The sequence below is a fragment of the Lagenorhynchus albirostris genome, chromosome 19, assembly GCF_949774975.1.
Source record: "Lagenorhynchus albirostris chromosome 19, mLagAlb1.1, whole genome shotgun sequence".
Lineage (NCBI taxonomy): Eukaryota > Metazoa > Chordata > Mammalia > Artiodactyla > Delphinidae > Lagenorhynchus > Lagenorhynchus albirostris.
Window position 1 is genome coordinate 47,270,654 of NC_083113.1, and position 20,483 is coordinate 47,291,136.

A 20,483-nucleotide genomic window follows, 5' to 3' on the forward strand; every position below is an offset into this window, starting at 1 on the left:
AATTACCCAACTACCTTTAGGTGCTTCACCCTTATACTCTGGCAATACCACAGATATGCTGATGAACCTCTTAAACTAGACCTTAATTTAATTGGATTTAAAACTTTAAACTCATTCAGATTCAGAAACAGTTGGCTAGCACTGTTCATTATGGAGTGACTGGAAAGATCCTCACCTGGCAAAACAAAATGGGAGAGAGGCTGTCCAACTCATCAACCAGCACAAGGTTTTTGAGTGGTCTTGGCTGAAAAAAGAATGTATCTCCTTCTTCCAGAGGCATGGCAGATGAAAACTCAGGTTCTTCATCATCATCTCCAAGATGTGCAATTTGATATAAGTAACTAGGGAGAAGCAAAGACTTTAGTTAAAATATTTTCTGTCTGATGTACAACATGATAAATATAATTAACACTGCTATATGTTATACATGAAAGTTGTCAAGAGTAAATCCTAAGAGTACTCAACACAAGGGAAAAAATTTTTTTTCCTACTTCTTCAATGTACCAAATGAGATGAACTGTGATAATCATTTCATAATGTATGTAAGCCAAATCATTATGCTGCAACACCTTAAACTTATACAGTGCTATATGTCAATTATATCTCAATAAAACTGGAAGGAAGAAAGCAAATAGCATTTAAAAAATATTTTCTGTCTGAAGATGTTTGCCATCAACATAATTCTCATAAATCACTTTAATATTGAGTCAGCATCTATAGTTTGAGATCTCTGCTTATCTGACTGGGGTTTTCTATTTCTTTAAAAAGAGGGATAAAGAAATTAAGACTACTGAATTCAAACTGGTGGCAAGACCTTAGCATCACAGTGGTTAGAGTACTGGACTTGGGCTTCCCTGGTGGCGCAGTGGTTGAGTGTCCGCCTGCCAATGCAGGGGACACGGGTTCATGCCCCGGTCCGGGAAGATCCCACATGCCGCGGAGTGGCTGGGCCCGTGAGCCATGGCTGCTGAGCCTGCGCGTCCGGAGCCTGTGCTCCGCAATGGGAGAGGCCACAACAGTGAGAGTCCCGCGTACAGCAAAAAAAAAACAACAAAAAGAGTACTGGACTTCCACTAGAGTGCCTGGGTCTGAATCCTAGCTCTGCCGCTTAACTAGCTGCATATTATTACTTAATCTCTCTTTGCCTCAGTTGCCTCATTTATAAAATTGAATAGTACCTTCCTAAAGAATTCAATGAGTACTTAGAACATTGCATCACACCTAGTAAGCATAGTTTTTGTCAAATAAAATGAAGTATGGATAAATGAAACCCAAAGAAAATCTATAACCACTTCTTATTTTAACCAGTCACCAGGCCATATCTAACAAAAAACAAGAATTGGTTATTTCACAAAAGTATGCAGATACTGTATTATTATTCCTGAAACAAAACATAAACATATCCAGAGATAATAAGCAACAAAATCATCTTGCCCTTCTCCTGTCTGTCCTCTGGGGCTCTGTAAACTGATTCAAAGAAAAACCACAAAAAATAAAAATAAAAAAGGGAAAGCAATTTGGGAGTAGATAACCTGTAACAATATACCATCATAAACTGAGTGTGCAATGAGCACACTTTTGGGAAGCAGCTCAATTAAAATAAAATCACACTGCTGGTCATATTTATTCTTTAAGTCATATACCAAACCTTCAATACAAAGCCCTTTGAACAATCCAGTGTAGTTTTTTAGGAGCAAGATAAAATGATTACATCGGGGTCTGAAATACATAAGACACTCAATAAATGTTAGCCAAATAAATCTCAGCATATAACCCTTCCGGTAAACTCATCAGATTCTATGCTAAATTATGAAAAAGCAAACAGGGTTATTATCCTTGAATGATTTACCAACACACTGAAAAGAAAGAAAAAGTTAAATAATACAAACTTCTTATTCAGGCAAGATGTCCATATACAGATGATAAAGATCACCCGTCAAAGACACTTTCACAGATAACCAAGAGGATGCTGGGTTCACTACCTCCATCACAAGAAAGGTTGCTTCGGCTGAATCTCGATAAAACAGTTTCTGTGATTATAATGTGCTTCAGAGCAGGAACTTTGGAACCAGGTGGTCTGGCTTTGAGTTAGATTTAGTTGTGTGATCAAATTTCTTAAATTCTCTTGTGACCCCAGTGCCCTTACTATAAATGGGTTAACAGCACTGTCTTACAGGGAATGTTATGCATCAATATTTGTAAAGTACTTAGAACACAGTAAATGCTATATTAAGTAACTGATTGATAAATAAGTTTGCTTTATGAGTTAACACCCATAGCACGTTTCTGATGCCCCAAATCTCCACTCTTATGTCTTCCAGATTTCAGGTGCAACAGTAATGGATAATTTCTCACAAGTTCAAACCCGTCTCACTCTAACAAGCATCCCACCTGTGCACTGTAGTCTTTCTATTCTCTGCCCTCAGAACATCTATCCCGTTGGGAGCTGCCTGAGCAACAGGATGTACAGGGGACTTCATGCCCCCAGGGGTAACCTTCAACCCAAGAGGGAGAGGAACTGGTGCTGTTAACCCCCAGGTGGGCAATTTTCAAAGGCATTCTGCATGCTTCTCAGCAGGTCTTGACAGAAGCCAGTTTCCAATGACCACAGCAGGAACCTCAGTAATGGGCCCTTAATACTGGCTTTTCCTCTTTTCCCTATCTCTCCCCACTGATCCCTCACTCTTGTTTCCTGCAATTACCTCCCAATAATCTAGCCTTGTCTCGCGCTCTGCTTACAGGGGAGCCCAAACTGAAACAATATAAGAAAAACGTTTAGAACAGTGCCTGTTACATACAGACAAGTGCTCAACAAATGTACACTATGATTCTTTAGAACAAAAGGAATCACTGCCTGTATTATTTCTAAAAAGACTTTTAGAAGACTTAACAATTAGAATGTGTAAATCCCAGCAAACACGCTATCCGCACAAGGTAATGAGCAAGAACAGAATACCTTATATGTCTGCAGCTACTGACTCCACCCACAGCCTTATCAAGACAGGTTATTATCTAAGTTTTTAATGTCTGCCAATCGGCTAGGTGAAAAAACAAAGTGGTTTTCTTTTTGTTTTTTTTGGCCACACCTTGAGGCACGTGGAACTTCCCAGACCAGGGATCAAACCCAAGTCCCCTGCAGTGGAAGGCAGAGTCTTAACCACTGGACCAGCAGGGAAGCCCAACACCTTGTTTTCATTGGCATTCCTTCAATTATGAATTAGCTTGAAAATCTTTTTACATATTACACTTATAGACCACTAGTATTTCTTTTACTATGAAAGGCATGCTCAAATCCTGCACCCATTTTTCTATTGACTGAACTGCTCATTTTTACTCAATGATTTTTAAGAGCTTATTAACTCTCCCTTTTGCATGTAATGAAAAGAAAAAAGATTTCACACACCATTTGTGGGAATGTAAACTGATGTCATCTTTTGAAGTACAATTTGGCATTCCCTATCAAAATTTTATCCCGCATATAGAAATTTAAACTATGGCTTTATTCAGCTAACATGCAAAGATACACCTACAACGTTCACTATAACACTGTTGGTTTTGTTTTTTTTTTTGATAGGTAAGAAGTGTATTTATTTAGACAGAAACACACTCCACAGACAGAGTGTGGGCCATCTCAGAAGGTGAGAGAACCTATAGCACTGTTTATAATACCAGAAGTACAAACACCCTAAATATCCATCAAGAGGGGGTAGAGCCATAAAATATTATGTAGCCATTAAAAATGTCTTCTCTAGGGCTTCCCTGGTGGTGCCGTGGTTGAAAGTCCGCCTGCCGATGCAGGGCACGCAGGTTCGAGCGCCGGTCCGGGAGGATCCCACATGACGCAGAGTGGCTGGGCAATGTATGAGTCTTACTGGGATCTGATCCGAACAAATCAACTTACGAAATATTGAGACAATATAGAAATTTGAATACTGACTGGCTATTTCATTATCTTAAGAAATCACTGAGCTTCCCTGGTGGCGCAGTGGTTAAGAATCTGCCTGCCAATGCAGGGAACACGGGTTCGAGCCCTGGTCCAGGAAGATCCCACATGCTGCGGACCAACTGAGCCTGTGCGCCACAACTACTGAGCCTGCACTCTGGAGCCCGCGAGCCACAACTACTGAGGCCGCGTGCCACAACCACTGAAGCCTGCACGCCTAGAGCCTGTGCTCCGCAACGAGAAGCCACTGCGATGAAAAGCCTGTGCGCCACAACAAAGAGTAGCCCCTGCTCGCCGCAACTAGAGAAAGCCCGTACGCATCAACGAAGACCCAATGCAGCCAAAAATTAATTAATTAATTTTTAAAAAATTTAATATTATTGGGGCAAGGTATAAATAAAACAAGACTGGCCATGGGTTGGCCTTTGTGGAAGCTGAGTGATGGGCACACGTAAGTTGACTAATTATACTATTCTCTCTTGTTATGTGCCCGTTAGAATATTTCCATAATAAAAAACAAAATAATTTTAAGTGAAAAATACAGACTTATTGACATGGAAAGATTTTTAGGATATACTGCGTATTTGAAATAGTACACTAATAGTTTTTTATAGACTGATGCAGTTCTCTAAAATAAAACTACATATAAATACAAGAAAGTAAAAACACTGTAAGCAGATACAATGTTAAAAAGTAACTATTCTGGAATACTAGGATTATGGGTGATTTTCATTATTTATTTGCTCTTTTATTCATTTTCCAAAACTTTCTTCATTATCAGAGTAAAATAACAAAAATGGGAGTAGTCCACATTTACTAAATGCTTACAACAAAAAGTACTTATTAGTGTTTGGCATTTGTATGAAACACCCACAAAAACCCTCATACATTAGAAATGTAAAATGGTGCAGCAGCCATAAAAAAGTTTAGCAGTTCCACAAGAAGTTAAAAAGAATTACAGTATGACCCAGAAATTCCACTCTTGGGTACATACCCAAAATAATTTAAAACAAAGACTAAAACAGATATGTGCACACCAATGTCCAATGCTGCATTATTCACAATACCAAAAAGGTGGAAAGAACCCAAGTGTCCATTAACAGGTAAATAAACAAAATGTGGTACATACATACATACAATGCATTATTATTCAGAGATAAAAAGAATAAAGTGCTGATACATGCTACTACATATGAACTCTGAAAATATTATCCTAAGTAAAATGAGCCAGACAGAATAAGCACAAATGTTATATGATTCCACTTAGGTTACCAGACGCTGGAGGAAAGGGGAATGGGGAGTTATTCCATAATGCGTACAGAGTTTCTGTCTGGAGTGATAAAAAAGTTTGGAAAAATGGCAGTAATGGTTATACAACACTGTAAATGTAATTAATGCCACCAAATTGAACATTTAAAAATGGTTAAAATGGGAAATTTTGTTATATATATTTTGCCACAAAAAAGTGGGGGAGAGAAAAGGTGCTAACAAAAAACAAATGTTAAAGAACTGTACGGGGCTTCCCTGGTGGCGCAGTGGTTGAGAGTCCGCCTGCCGATGCAGGGGATGCGGGTTTGTGCCCCGGTCCGGGAGGATCCCACATGCTGCGGAGCGGCTGGGCCCGTGGGCCATGGCCGCTGAGCCTGCACGTCCGGAGCCTGTGCTCCGCGGCGGAAGAGGCCACAGCGGTGAGAGGCCCGTGTACCGCAAAAAAAACAAAAAACAAAAACAAAAAAAGATCTGTACGTATCGGTAAAGAAAAATATTTATTACTTACTACTGTATAAAAAAGGCAGGTTACAAAACAATTTATAGTGCATAGTTGCAATTCCGTAGAAACATTTAAATATATACACACACAGGAAGGCTACACAAAAAAAATGTTATCTTTGGGTGGAAGGATTACAGGAGACATACTTGCTTACACGAACTTTCCTAACTTTTCTACAATGAAAATTCCTTGCTAAAAAAACTAAAAAATTAGAAATGGATGAAAATGTCATAATAACAGGCTAAATGAAAAATGCATCAAAACAGGTATATAAACTGGGAAAAGGAGTAATAAAATGACAGCTGGAATAAAGTCCATGAAGAAGAGTAAAAGGCAAGTTAAAGAAAGGGAGAACTGGAGACAAGGCAAAATTGGAATAGAATTGCAGAATTCTAGACAACACCTTCATTTTCATTACGAAGAAATAGCATTAGGTAAGTGATCTGCACACACTTTACCACATACTGGCAAAACCTGAACTTAGAAAGCAAGACCATGGCGGCTTATCTCATAAGCAATTTGGAGTCTTCAATACTGGTCTTAAATTCAAGGCTAGGGTTCAGACTTAAGCCATTTGTCAATGAAAAGCCATCAGAGACTGTAACATGGGATGGGGAAATTTCATCAGGGTTGTGTCTTGTATGCTTAATGAGATGACTCTATAAAGGCCAAGTTTTACAGGAAAGACAATGAACTGCAATAAGCAAACTAGGGAACTAGTTCAGACTAACACCAAAAAAAAAGGGATACAGAAGTAAAAACAACTTGGCATTCAACTGAAAGTTGCAGAGGACAGCAAAATCGAGACTTTACACTCAAGCTACTGGAACTGCCCCATCAGACATTAACAGAAATACTGAGAATGGCAATAGCCAAGACATGGAAACCAACTAAATGTCCATTGACAGAAAAATGGTTAAAGAAGATATGGTACATATATACAATGGAATATTACTCCGCCATTAAAAGGAATGAAACTGTGCCATTTGCAGGGATGTGGATAGACCCAGAAACTGTCATACAGAGTGAAGTCAGAAAGAGAAAAATATCGCATAATATCACTTATATGTGGAATCTAGAAAAATGAAACAGATGAACTTATTTGTACAGCAGAAATAGAGACACAAACGTAGAGAATGGACATATGGATACTGGGGGGGAAGGGAGGCAGGATGAACTGGGGGATTGGGATTGACATATATACACTACTATGTATAAAATAGATAATTAATGAGAACCTGTAGAGCACAGGGAACTCTACTCAGTGCTCTGTGGTGACCTAAATGGGAAGGAAATCCAAAAAAGAGAGGATATATGTATATGTATAGCTAATTAACTTTGCTGTACAGCAGAAACTAACACAACATTGTAAAGCAACTATACTCCAATAAAAACTTTAAAAAAAAAAGAACAAAATAATGTCATTTGCAGCAACATGGATGCAACTAGAGATTATCATACTAAGTGAAGTCAGTGAGGAGAAAGACAAATACCATACGACATCACTTACATGTGGAATTTAAAATATTACACAAATGAACCTATCTATGAAACAGAAACAGAATCACAGACATAAGAGAACAGACTGGTGGTTGCCAAGGGGGAGGGGTTGGGGGAGGGATGGATTAGGAGGTTGGGGTTAGCAGATATAGGCTTTTATATATAGAATGGATAAACAAGGGCCTACTGCATAGCACACAGAACTATATTCAACACCCTATGATAAACCATAATGGAAAAGAATATTAAAAAAAAGAATGTAAAAAAAATAGTGAGGTTGGAAGGGTTGGTGATGTGGTTGGGAAGCTATGGGTTCTGATGAGCTTCAACTTCAGATTTATACAAGTGAAGTGTCTGTGGAACATATATTTAACACTAAGTAGTTCAATAAATATTTATTCATTGAAATATCCAGCAAAAAGCTTAGAAGAGATCACTTTTAAAGCTGTTTTTTTGCAGCTACCCACAGGTATTGATTGAAGCCACTAAAGTAGAGGAAGTCACCAAGAGAAAGATATAAAAGGGCAAAGAGAGCAAAACTTGTTCTGAAGAAACTAAAACATTCTTGGGAAAAGCTCCACAGCCTTGAAACTACATCTCCCTTCTGCCAACTTTTATAGTAACCAGGGTGAAATCGAGTAATGAAAGGATTACTCACTGGTTTCCAAATTCTGATGCTACGAAAAGGAAGCCTGTTTTAAGCACACACATGGCAGCAGCAACAGGCACAGTATCAAAATACTTGAGCCGGATCTCGGTAACCTGGAGTGGAAAGAGAAAAAGATACTAGTGCATAGGCAAGTGAAGCCACGCCATGGAAAACAGCCCAGTATTATAAGATAGTGTAATAAACAAAGTAGTAAATAAAATACCGTCCTTCATTTCCAAACCAGGGGTCAGCAAACTACAACCCTCAGGCTAGTCACACAGTTTACACAGTACTTACAGCTGCTTTTGTGCCACAATGGCAGAGCTAAGTATTTGAGACAGGGACCACATGGCCCACAAAAGCCAAAAATGTTCACTACCTGGCCTTTACAAAAAAAAACTTGCCACCTCCTGAGCTCTTGTAACAGGTATCTAAGAAATCGCCCAGTGTTCAGCACTCCTCCATGGGATGAAAAAAGTAACAGATCATGTATATTACCAGTTTTCAGTAGACATGGAGAGCTTTCTCTTGTTATTCACTAGAAACAGCATTACCCATTCTCACATTATATGGCATCAGACCAAAAATCTGTTAACCAGAGGGAGAAAACCTACATTCATGTACCAGTTCCAAACTTTAAAAGCTTTAACACCTTAGGCAACCACTTTTTAAGGCATTCTGTTTCCATTTTTTTAACTTATAAATTATCCTTTCTATCTCAAAGAGTAGTTGTAATGAACAAATGGTTTATAAAACCACTCTGTAAACCTTAAATGCACATATCAGTTTTTAAAATAAGGTTACTTAATTAAAATTAGGATGAAACTTTAGAAAGTTTCATTAACTAGACTAACCACAACAAATAGGTTCTTTCATTTTTTTCCCTCACTCCATGGTCTACTTACCATATCTTCATCTGTCTCCAAAGTGATCTTAAAGATATCTCCCTGCTCAGTTTGGGCCAAAAAGAAGAACATTGACTTCGTCTTATGGGTGGCAGAGCAGACAAAAATCATTCCTCTTTCAGGGTCATCCAGGTCATTCTAGCAAAGTCAAATACACAACCAACATCTTGGAAATGAGTACTCCTTTTCTGGAATTCAACACTTTACCAACAAGGATCATACGGGCCATCCAAGGCCTAGAGGCATCTGGAGCCTCTCCATGCAAGCTTTGACCCAGAGCAGCCTGCCGGTCACAGGACTAAAACACAATAACCAAAAATTCTTGTCTACTATAAATACATAATAAAGCTTACGTTTAAAAAAAAAAAAAAAGCCACAATTCCACTCTACAGCCTAATCAGATCAATAAGGCAAGAACTATCTCCAGAGAAAAATGTCAGAGAAGAGACATGAAATTTAAAGAATCATCATTTCAGGCTGTGAATAAAAGACTGTTACATGTTCATGACAATACCATCCAAAGCATCATCATCAGCCCTTATTTCCAAAGGGCATTCCCCCTTGGCTGGACTTTGGTTTTCTTTTTTAATGTTTCCAACATTTTGTATTTCTCTCAGAGTAAGTTCAAGGGCAAAACATGTTTTATACTTCTTTGCAGCCCCAAAGCCAAGTACAGCACCTGGCAGTCAGGTCAACTAAACGGATCAACTAAACTGATCAACTAAGCGGAATCACTTATCACTCCTTACCAAGAATTTAACTTGCTAATCTTACCAGATATTCTAAAATTGATGGAATCTTACTCAGATACCATGTACTAGATAAACTAAGTCCTAAAAGATATAACCTCAGCACCTATAAATTAATATTAAGAAGATAATCTGCGGTGAGAGGAGAAATTGAGGAAGCAGACATCAAATAAGATTACCCATGTGCTGTTGATAACTGCTGAAGCTGGGTACACAGAAGTTCACTATATACACAATCATCCCTTGATATCTGCAGGGGATTGGTTCAAGGAGCCGCCAGATACCAAAATCCACGGATGCTCAAATCCCTTATATAAAATGGGGCAGTACAAGGAATAGTCAGCCCTCCATATCCATGCATGAGAACCCTGCAGATATGGAGGCCCAACTGTATGCTTAATGGTTTCCAGAGTAAACTTAAAATTAAAAGCAATAAAGCACCATTTTCAACCACCAGTGTAGTAACTGATTGAGAGGAAAACCACTGTGTGAAAAGATTTAGGGGAAAAGAGTATTTACACAGTCTCAAAGTTCACTAGTTTCCACACCAATTACAAAAAGGAAAAGGTACCTTTACAACAAAGAGAAGTAGTATGTGATCAATTTAGCATAACCAATAATGAATCAAATCAGCATTATGTGCCCGTAATGTAATGTAATGAGAAATATATATCAGCACCTAAGTAATAATTCTATTAAAAATATAACATGGATGTTATCATGAGGAAAAAGACTATGGGACAAACTACAAGAAAATTAACCCAAACTCTTAAAAAAAATGTCAGTATCATAAAAAAACAAAAACAAAGGTGAGAGGAAATATTCTAAATTAAAGGAGACTAAAGGTAGATATAAGGGATCTTGGGAATACAATGAGAGAACTGTACGAAAGATAACTGTATTACTCAAAATGGTACATTTCTTGGGCACAATACTGATAGTGTAGGAAAATTTCTTCCTTCTTAGGAGCTACATCTTAGGAAATTCTTGCAGTGTCATACAACCTATCTTCAAATGGTTTTGCCTAAAAAAATTTGTAGAAACATAAGAAAGAAAAGGCAAAAGTAGCAAAGCAGTATTAATTGGGGAATCTAAGTGAAAGGTATACAGGAATTCACCATTCTCTCCTTTTAGATTTTTCTGTATGTTGGAATGGGGTGGGGTAGGAGAGAATGAAACACAATTTATCTCCAATGAATACACCTGGATTCTTCAAACTAGAAACTTTCAGGAATTTCAAATTGATAATCTCCATAGGTTCTTCGAGAATGAAAACTGTGTTGGTTTTTTTTTAACTGAAGTACAATTGACTTACAGTATTATGCTAGTTTCAGGTGTACAACATAGAATTGTGTTGACTTTTAACTCCCTTTCTTAAAGATTTTGTTTTGCTTTTGTTAAGGTATTTTACTGGCTTTATTAAAAACATTTACAAAGAAACTAAAACTTGATTAATAGATAAATTAAGAGACCACACTGTAATTACAAAAATTAAGTTCATTTCACAAACACAAATATATTTTCTCTTATGGCAAACAAAGACCTTACCCGTCTCCTGGGAATTGGACAGCGGATATCTGGTTGGTCACCAAAGTTCTTATAGGTGATGTAGTTTTCAGAGCAAATCAGCACTCCACTTGGACCATCTGACCCCCCCGGAACTGTCAAGAGAAAATGAAACTCAGCAGTGATTTGACATAACCATTAATTACAATTTAGCCTTCAATTCCTTCCCTCCTTCAGCACAACTTGAAGGTACAGTGTGCCTGAAGGTGATAAACATTCAATGTTTCTTTTCCATGATAGTTATGCTAGACAAGGATAGGGCACCATTTGGGGAATCTCAGCCTGTCCAGATCTCTGATAATGCATCTTAATGTTTAGCTCCAAGCCCAGAACTCAGTTCTTACGTTCGGACCTATAATCCAACTGCCTACTGGACACTCTCACATGGATATTCCATAGCAGCTTAAAAATGAACGTATTCATAAACAAGTGCAGAGTTCCTTCCCAAACCACCTCCTGGGTTCTCCACCTTAAAGAACACTGTCATCGACCAACAGACCAAACCAAAAACAGGAATGTCATCCTTCAATTCTCCCCTCTCCCATAGCCCTATTGATTCTACCTCCTTAGCAGTCCTCATGCTGCGAATCTCTCTTGGTTTAGTGAAACAGCTTCCTGACAAATCTCCTGGCTTATTATCTTCCATTCCATTACCAAAATGAAAGCATGTGATCTTTTAAAAACGTTCACCTTTAAACATGTCATTATTTTCCTGCTTAAAAATCCCTCAGGGCTTCCCTGGTGGCGCAGTGGTTGAGAGTCCGCCTGCCGATGCAGGGGACACGGGTTCGTGCCCCGGTCCGGGAAGATCCCACATGACACGGAGCGGCTGGGCCCCTGAGCCATGGCCGCTGAGCCTGCGCATCCGGAGCCTGTGCTCCGCAACAGGAGAGGCCACAACAGTGAGAGAGGCCTGCGTAATGCAAAAAAAAAAAAAAAAAAAAAAAAATCCCTCAGTAGCTACCTCCCACCTCTACCCCATCCCTTTACCTCCAATGATCCAATCACAATGAGCTTTCAGTTCTTTCAATGAACCATGTTTTTTCCTGCATTTCGTCTTTTGTGCATTCTGTTCCATTTGGCCATAACAGAAACTCCTCCTCAACCCCTGTTACACTTAGCTAACTCCTAACTAGTCCTCAGTTCTCAGCTGAGAGCACTTCTTCTGAAACCTTTCTCTGACGCATTGCCTTCCTTCCCTAGGTTAGGGACCCCTCCTCCATGCTGTCATACCATCTGGCACACTCTGGCAATTTTTTTGCTACTATCATATATTCACCACTACACTCAATCTTGCATAAAAGGAGACACTACATCTAATTTTTCATCACTGCAGTCCCAGAGCCCAGTAGACTGATTTTGCAGATACTGATTGTAGAGGCTCAGTAAAAATTTGTTTTAATGAATGAAACCCTCATAAATGAGAAGTACAATAATACATTACAGCAAGTAATTAAATACAATCTATTTTCTAAAATTCTTCTGCTTAATATATAAGAAGTCTCTTCCTAAGATTTAATGCTCAAAGACAAGCACTGTTTTGTATCTTTCTTCTCTAAAATCCTCCCCCAACAACTGACATATTTCACTTTAGACATTAATTCAAGTGCAAATGACTTGAAATTGAAAGGACTGGATCACTGTCTTACTCAAGCCTGATGAAATTTAGATTACCACAAATACAGTTGCCCTCTTTTAGTCTTTTAATATGAATTAAACTAACACTGATTCTTCATAGTGAACATCTTTGAGCTCCTACAAAAATCATACTTTGCTCCAGTGCATCTAAAACACTGTTGATCTGATTTGCTAAAATTTAAGGTTTCTGCACCCATAGTCACAAGTATAACCAGCCTGCAAATTTTTCTTATTACTATCCTTCTCTATTTTTGGTACTGAAGTTATATTAGGCTCATAAAGTGGTACAACAGTTTTTATTCTTTTTTCTAACCTCTGGAGAAATTTAAGGTCCCTGAAAATTCTGGACCTTAAATCTTCTGAGAAAAAGAAACTTTGGATTATTGCTCCAATTTCTTTAACAAATGCTGGTCTATTCAGGTTCTTAATTTCTTCTTGGATCAATTTTGGTAACAGTTACATTTGTCTTTTCACAAAGCCAGGTTTTGATTTTTGTAATGAGTGAAAGATTGACTACAGTCAAGACACCAGAGCAACCAACAGTAATCAATATTCTAAGCTGACTGCTCTCTTTTCTTCCCTGCCCCCATTAGAGGATAAGAGTTAACCACCACATGAATTTCTAACCTTGCCAAAACACAGACAAGGCACTCAGGTTTACTACAAATGGATTATAGTTTCCAAATCATATTAAGCAAACAGTGCTAAGTTTGAACATAAAATGGACTAAGCAAAATGGTACAGAGCAGCTCTAAGAGAAAAGTACCTGTAATAAGGAAGTTTCCATGTTCCTCCAAAGGTTCACTGTATTTTCGGACCACATGATTTAAACCAAGGTCTAACTCATAGAAAGTAAGTGTCTGCTGGGTATTAGCCGCTGCTTCCCCAGTTGGATCATTGTCTGCTTCCTATAGAATAACAGTGGCACAAAGACTAATCAGTACCATAAAATCAAACTTTTAAAACTGGAAAGTAAAAAAGAGTGGATACATGCGTATGTATAACTGACTCACTTTGCTGTACACCTGAAACACAACATTGTAAATCAATTATACTCCAATAAAAATTATTTAAACAAACAAATAAACATAGCTGGAAAGGGCATCAGGATTCCTCCATTTCACAAACGAGGAAGCAGAGGTCCACAGATGCCAAATGGTTTGCCGAAGTTCACACTAAGTAATGGCAGAGTGAAAGCAAGAGCCCAGGTCTTCTATTTCTGAGACCAGGGTTAGCTCTACTAGAAAATACTACCTTCCTCTCAAGCAAAAGAATGGTATGCCCCATCTTTCACTATCTCCCAGTGAAAAAATATCCCAAATACACTTTCACCTCCTTTTTCAGGGAGCTTTTCCCAATAAATACCCTGTTTCCACAGGGAGACTATTCAAATCAGGTAAATTCTGAAACACTCCAAAGTATTTCAGAAAGGTATTTGGAATAGAAAAAAAAAAAATTGTGAGCAAGTAAGATATAAGAAATGCACAATGAAGAAAACAATCTCAGGGAAGCACCAAAGTGAGTGGAAGAAACCCAAAGGAGGGAGACGGGGAGAAGGGAGGGGAAGGAAAAGGTGGGTAGAGAGATTGAGACCCCCCCCCACCATCACCTCATAATCCATTTCCAGACAAGCAAACATTGGATTTTCAAATCCCACATCTACTCCGACCACATGATACACTAAAGTGTTCGCTTTGTGGGCCTCCAGTGGAGATGAAATGGTAAGCCGGGCTGCAGCATCTCTGTTCAAGATATACACCAATTTCTGTTTCTCAATGGCGCCTGTTGAAGGAGACAAAACATAGAAAAACTCCAGATAATGAAACCAGAGGCTACAGAACAGCTAGATTCACATCACAATTATTTTCTGAAAGATCGTTAATAGCCAGTACTAACTCTACAAGCATATGCATGCTTTAGGATTTTGCTAAAATAGACAAGAGCATAATTTTACCCCCCTCCTTCCTAATAGGGATCTTAATATCCCACTAACTCTTAAAAAATTTTTATGACAAACTAAACAATAATTCATAGAATTGCCAGCTTTATTCTCTGAATTAGATCTAATGATTTTGTGACTGGTCAAAGAAGGTTGCCCTCTGGAAGCCTGATCAGATACACAGAATTTTCTTCAAGATATTTATCAGAGAAGAGACATGAATGTGAATCATCACTTCAGGCTGATGAAAGCAACCATATTCATTGTCTAATAATGTAAAATCTTACAGTGTAGCCTTTTTGCTACACTTAAAGAAATGGACAAACACCCATTTCCAACTAGATAAGAAGTAGAAAAGGTGTGTTAAAACTTCTCCCATTGTTTTAAAAGGAAAAGCAACTTTAAACATCCAAAATGATCCAAACTTTACCCAGCTGAGTGATTTCTTGGCACACTATCAAGATCACAGCACTATTATCCTGAACTGAGCTTCTTTAAGAGTCAAAAAGTCAAGAGTAAGTCACTCACTAATCATAACAGCTCGCCCTTTGGGATCCACAGCTAAGAACTGGCCAGGAACAATGCGGCGGCATCCACTCTTGCCAAAGGTTTCTTGGTGAATTTTCTCAAACATATTCTTAGATGGCTGGTATTCCAGAATAACAATCCGACCTGAGTCACTACCAACCACAATGTAGTCTTTTGTGCCACCTGTCAACCTAAAGGCCATGAGTGACCGGATGACACCAAATACTTCCACAGTTAGTAGAGTGTGTACTTTGCCGGTGTTGGGGTCAGGGCGAAGCAGCTCCAAGATCTTTCCCCGGGAAACAACAATTTCCTGTTGTTTGGTTCCTGAAAAACACGAAAAGTAAAGATCATGAACAATCAGAACTAGTAACCTGAATGGATCAAAATTCCACTAAAGGGACTTCCCTGGTGGTCCAGTGGTAAAGAATGTGCCTTACAACAGGGTTGTAACGAGTTCGATCCCCGGTCAGGGAACTAAGATCCCACACGCTGCAGGGCAACTAAGCCCGCATGCCACAACTACTGAGCTTGCGCGCCTCAACTAGAGAGCCTGCATGCCGCAAGCTACAGAGTCCACGTGCTCTGGAGCCTGTGCACCACAACTACAGAGCCTACGCGCCCTGAAGCCCCCACACCACAACCAGAGAGAAGCTCATGGGCCACAACGAAAGATCCTGCCTGCCGCAACTAAGACCTGTCACAGCCAAAAAAAAAAATAAATTTTTAAAAAAAAAAGCCAAAAAAGATAAATGTAACCGAGCTGGGGGCTTAGTATTTTAAGTTAATTTGTTCTACTTTAAAAGGTACTTTTCCTGGGCTTCCCTGGTGACGCTGTGGTTAAGAATCTGCCTGCCAATGCAGTGCAGGGGACACAGGTTTGAGCCCTTGTCTGGGAAGATCCCACAGGCCACGGAGCAACTAAGCCCGTGCGCCACAACTACTGACCCTGCACTCTAGAGCCCACAAGCCACAAGTACTGAGCCCGTGAGCCACAACTACTGAAGCCTACACGCCTAGAGCCCATGCTTCACAACAAGAAAAGCCACCACAATGAGAAGCCCGCGCACCGCTATGAAGAGTAGCCCCTGCTCACCGCAACTAGAGAAAGCCCGCACACAGCAACGAAGACCCAAATGCAGCCAAAAATAAATAAATAAAATAAATTCAAAGGCCAAAAAAAAAAAGGTACTTTTCCCAGAATTTAAAACATCTAACAAAAGTGGTATCAAAGAAGAACTTTTCAAAAATGGTCACACAAGTTATTTTTAAACTTCCTTTTTATTTTTCTGAGATTTGCCATCAATCTGCGTAATTCAGAGTTGTCTACAAACGATATTAACATATAATGTTTTGGGGACTTCCCTGGTGGCGCAGTGGTCAAGCATCTGCCTGCCAATGCAAGGGACACAGGTTCAAGCCCTGGTCCCAGAAGATCCCACATGCCACGGAGCAACTAAGCCCGTGCGCCACAACTACTGAGCCTGCGCTCTAGAGCCTAAGCCTCAGCTACTGAGCCCACGTGCCACAACTACTGAAGCCCACGCGCCTAGAGCTCATGCTCCGCAACAAGAGAAGCCACCGCAATGAGAAGCCCGCGCACCACAACGAAAAGTAGCCCCCGCTCGCCGCAACTAGAGAAAGCCCACGCGCAGCAACGAAGACCCAATGCAGCCAAATATAAATAATTTAAAAACAAAACAAAAAAAAACATATAATGTTTTGCTTCGTAAAATTAAAAATTACCAAAGGCTCTTTCTAGCCCATCTTTAAGGCTATTGTTCTAAAAAATCATATTAACTTCTTGGGCTGTTAGCTGTAATCTCTCAAAGACCTTTTAAAGCTACCACCTAATATATGCTGTTTATTTCTAAACTGACTCCTAAAAGGCTCACTTGCTTTTATAACTGCAATCAACACCTCCAAATACGTAACAGTCAACTTGTCCCCATTTCTCCCTGCTATGTAATTCCACCCAGATGAGTTGTCATCACCTTTAAACTAAATGTTTAAAATATCCAAGTTCCTCCTTCCCCAAACACACTCTCTGGTCTCAAGTAACCTGCTATCAACGTTACTGTCATATTCTCTGCCCCCCAGGTTGCAAACTCATATTTTCTCTTTCCTTCTATCCTCACTGCCCTAATACAGATCCTCACTATCTAATGCCTAAATGGCTTCCTATCCTGTCTGATATGCCACTCCTACCCACCTCAATCCATTCTCATTTGCTCAATGCCATCACTTATCAGGCCACCTTATTTTCCAAAGGTCCTTTGGAAGATCAAGTACTCCAAAGTGCTTTAGAAACTGTAAAGCCTCACATAAATTACAATTTCTCTAATGATTAAAAGATATTTTTCATAATTTGTTTTAGAAAAAAGGTTTGAGATTGAAAAAGCAATTTGAAGCATAAAACTAGTAATATTAAAAATGTTAGGAATTCCCTGGCAGTCAATTGGTTAGTACTCTGCACTTCCACTACAGGGGGCACAGGTTCAATCCCTGATCAGGGAACTAAGACCCCACAAGCTGCGTCATGTGGACAAAAAAAATTTTTTTAAATGTTAAGCTCAGAAAAATAATAATAGAAAAACTTACCAGAGAAGTTGCCATGAATGGCAAAGCTGATGCCAGTGGCTCGCTGCAAGGTCAAGTTGTACAGGAACATGGTAGCAGTAACACTGAGCCACCCACAACTCCACAATCCAGGCCTTGGTTATACCAAGTCAAAGCAAGCTAAGAGTACATAAAAACAGAAAAATATCAGCTGTGCAACTGTTCTTTTAACAGACATTTCTGTATGGGAACTTCTGGCTGAAGACAGCAGAACCAGGAGAGTAAGGCCTATTGAGGAACAACATACTTATAATTAAGAGTGCCTTCTACATACCAGGCACTATGCTACTATACACTCTGTTTCAACCTCACAAGAAACCTATAAAGTACTCAATATTACACTAATTTTACAGATAAGAAAATTGAGCTAAGAAATTAAATTGTCTGCCTGAGGTCACGTAACAAGTAGTAGTATCGCTAGGAGCTGGGATCTGTACCATTAAACCAACACTGTCTATTTGACTTTGTCACAGAAACTAAGTAGGTCTACATTTACTTGTATTTGAATAGGCTCTACTTTCACATGGTTCAGAATTCAAAAACACAGCAAAAAGCTGACTCCATCCATTCCCTAGCCATCCAGTTTTCCTCCCTGGAGGAATCAATTTCACCAAGTTATATTGTGTCCTTCCAGATATTTTCTGTATGTACAAAGAAAAATATATATTAATACTGTCTATTATCCCTTTTTAACTAAAAGTTGGGTACTGCATATCATACACTCACATCATAGTGCAACTGATTTTTTATCACTTTACCTTTCTTTTGAGATAGCAACAAACAAAAGGCTTTCTCATTTTTATTTTACAACTACATAGTATTCCATTGAAAGAGTATATCACAATTCATTTAGCCAACACCCTACTGACGAACATTCAGTTTCTTCCCAATCTCTTGCTATTATGAACACTGCTGCAAAGAAAATCTTTCATATATAGGCCATTCATATGTGCATGACTGTATCTCTAAACTGAACTGTCACTTCAGGGGCAAGCCTCCCCAAAGGAGTATACAGTCACAGAAAAGGATTCTTCTCATCAGACAGAACTGAAGACTGCAAACTGATGCACTTCTACCATAAAAGAATTACCAAAACTACACCTATACACAGTTAGTGCTGGAAAATAAACTGAGCTATTTTTCCTCAATTACAAAAAGAAGGGATCTTGAGAAATTCAAAGTGGTCACTGTGTAATTAATGTACGAGTTTGGTTTTGTTAAATGAGAAAAGAAAATTATGACCAAATGTCCTTATAAATAATAATCATTTGGGGGCTGGGCAAGAGCAGGGTGCCTAAGAGAGGAAAAGATCCTGTAGTCTGGAAACAGGTCCTGAGAGATATACATTCTCCTACTTGAAACCAAGGAACATCAAGGAAACCAAGGAATGTTCTTCTAGGATCACAGGGAAAAAAAGAAAAAGTCTTGAGATGGAACAAGAAGGGAGTGAGAAATGACCTACAAGAAGAAAAATAGAAAAAACATACAGACACAGAGACATAGATACACACACACCCAGAAGGGCTTAGACATTGGGAAATTTCCAGGGAAAGTTGTGCTCAGCTTAAAGTCTGGGTAAAAAATAGGCAGAGAATGTGTTAAAGTTGCTCTCTGAAAAGTAGTGAATGTGATTCTCAGACATGATTTATTCTGTTGCATCTTGCTCTTATTATAAAATTTCAAACATAATTTCAAATCTCCAGTTATCAACAACAAAATTTACAATGAAACCCCTACCATGTTGTCAATGTGATCCGTGTTGCAGGACTGATTACGTTAAAAATAAAGAATTTTTTAGAAAACAACAGAGGAAACCACAGGCCACTTCTGAAACCTGGAAAAGCTTTACAACGTACGCTATCCATTACTATCTTTGGAATTCATTTTCCCCAAACCTAGTTGGATCCAGGTTCCCCAAGTATTGTTATCTTGGGTAATGGAGGAAGTTGCAATCTGGAAGCAGACCAGCCAAGAACAATATACCAGGAACCAGTAACGGCCAAAACTTGGTAAATTTTGATTTCCCCCACTTCTATCTCCTGCCGGTGAATACTAGGAAATGAGCCTGTGATTGCTCCCTCCACCCCTTCTCCATGTGCCAAAAGAACATCACCGCATGAGGATCAGAAAAGGAAACAAGTCGCCCAAATGCCAAAATACAAATACAAAAGTCTTGACTTCAAAGGCTGTTTCCATTATTTACACTTTTGACACCCTCGATCTTTCCACCCTCCCGTGTGTCGTTTACTTTCTCCAGAAGAAGACGTCCCTCCTGCTTGCTCCTTCTCACACCTCCCCCAGCGCCTAAAAGGTACACAGTTTCTAGAAAGCTTATTTTGAGCCAGGCCTGGTTCCCCCACTGTGAACGGAAACGGGAGACGATTCCCTAAAGCCGCCCCAAGCATTCCCTTTCCCGTACCTCTCGGGCCTAAGCTGCCTCAGAAACCTCTGCCACAGGCTCGGCCCACCCTCCTACAAGGCCGCTATCCGCCTCCCCGGTCTCGGGGAGGTCGGGGAGCTGTTTCTTTACCCTGCAGCCAGGAGGATGGCGTAGATATCCGACAGATCCTCAGTTTCCTTCAAGCCTTAAACAACCACCAACGTCAAGCCGCCGGCGTCCGCCATTAGCTTCTCAGACAGGGACCTTCCGGTTGGCGCGCGACGGAAAAAGGTCCC

At 39.4% G+C, this 20,483-nt stretch overlaps 1 protein-coding gene and 2 non-coding genes across 4 annotated transcripts in view; all 3 read right to left on the reverse strand.

Moving 5' to 3' along the window:
- Positions 1-20,466, reverse strand: part of SF3B3 (splicing factor 3b subunit 3) — a 57,089-nt gene extending 36,623 nt beyond the window's left edge. Inside the window, exons 1-9 of one of the 2 annotated variants that reach the window (XM_060132558.1) lie at positions 20,338-20,466; positions 17,790-17,927; positions 15,189-15,515; positions 14,331-14,503; positions 13,488-13,629; positions 11,066-11,178; positions 8,769-8,906; positions 7,873-7,976; positions 176-341 (exon numbers count right to left, since the gene is read on the reverse strand). In XM_060132558.1, the coding sequence (XP_059988541.1) occupies positions 176-341; positions 7,873-7,976; positions 8,769-8,906; positions 11,066-11,178; positions 13,488-13,629; positions 14,331-14,503; positions 15,189-15,515; positions 17,790-17,859 (1,233 nt within the window). In that variant the 5' untranslated portion in view covers positions 17,860-17,927; positions 20,338-20,466. Of the gene's footprint in view, positions 1-175; positions 342-7,872; positions 7,977-8,768; positions 8,907-11,065; positions 11,179-13,487; positions 13,630-14,330; positions 14,504-15,188; positions 15,516-17,789; positions 17,928-20,337 lie in introns of those variants that run through there. The other variant, XR_009537311.1, reaches the window with a different exon arrangement.
- On the reverse strand, positions 9,158-9,248 carry LOC132510531 (small nucleolar RNA SNORD111). The gene has a single exon (XR_009537336.1). It is a non-coding gene; the product is annotated as a small nucleolar RNA SNORD111 (small nucleolar RNA).
- LOC132510532 (small nucleolar RNA SNORD111) lies at positions 14,825-14,904 on the reverse strand. Its single transcript, XR_009537338.1, has one exon. It is a non-coding gene; the product is annotated as a small nucleolar RNA SNORD111 (small nucleolar RNA).
- Positions 20,467-20,483: the final 17 nt, after the last annotated feature.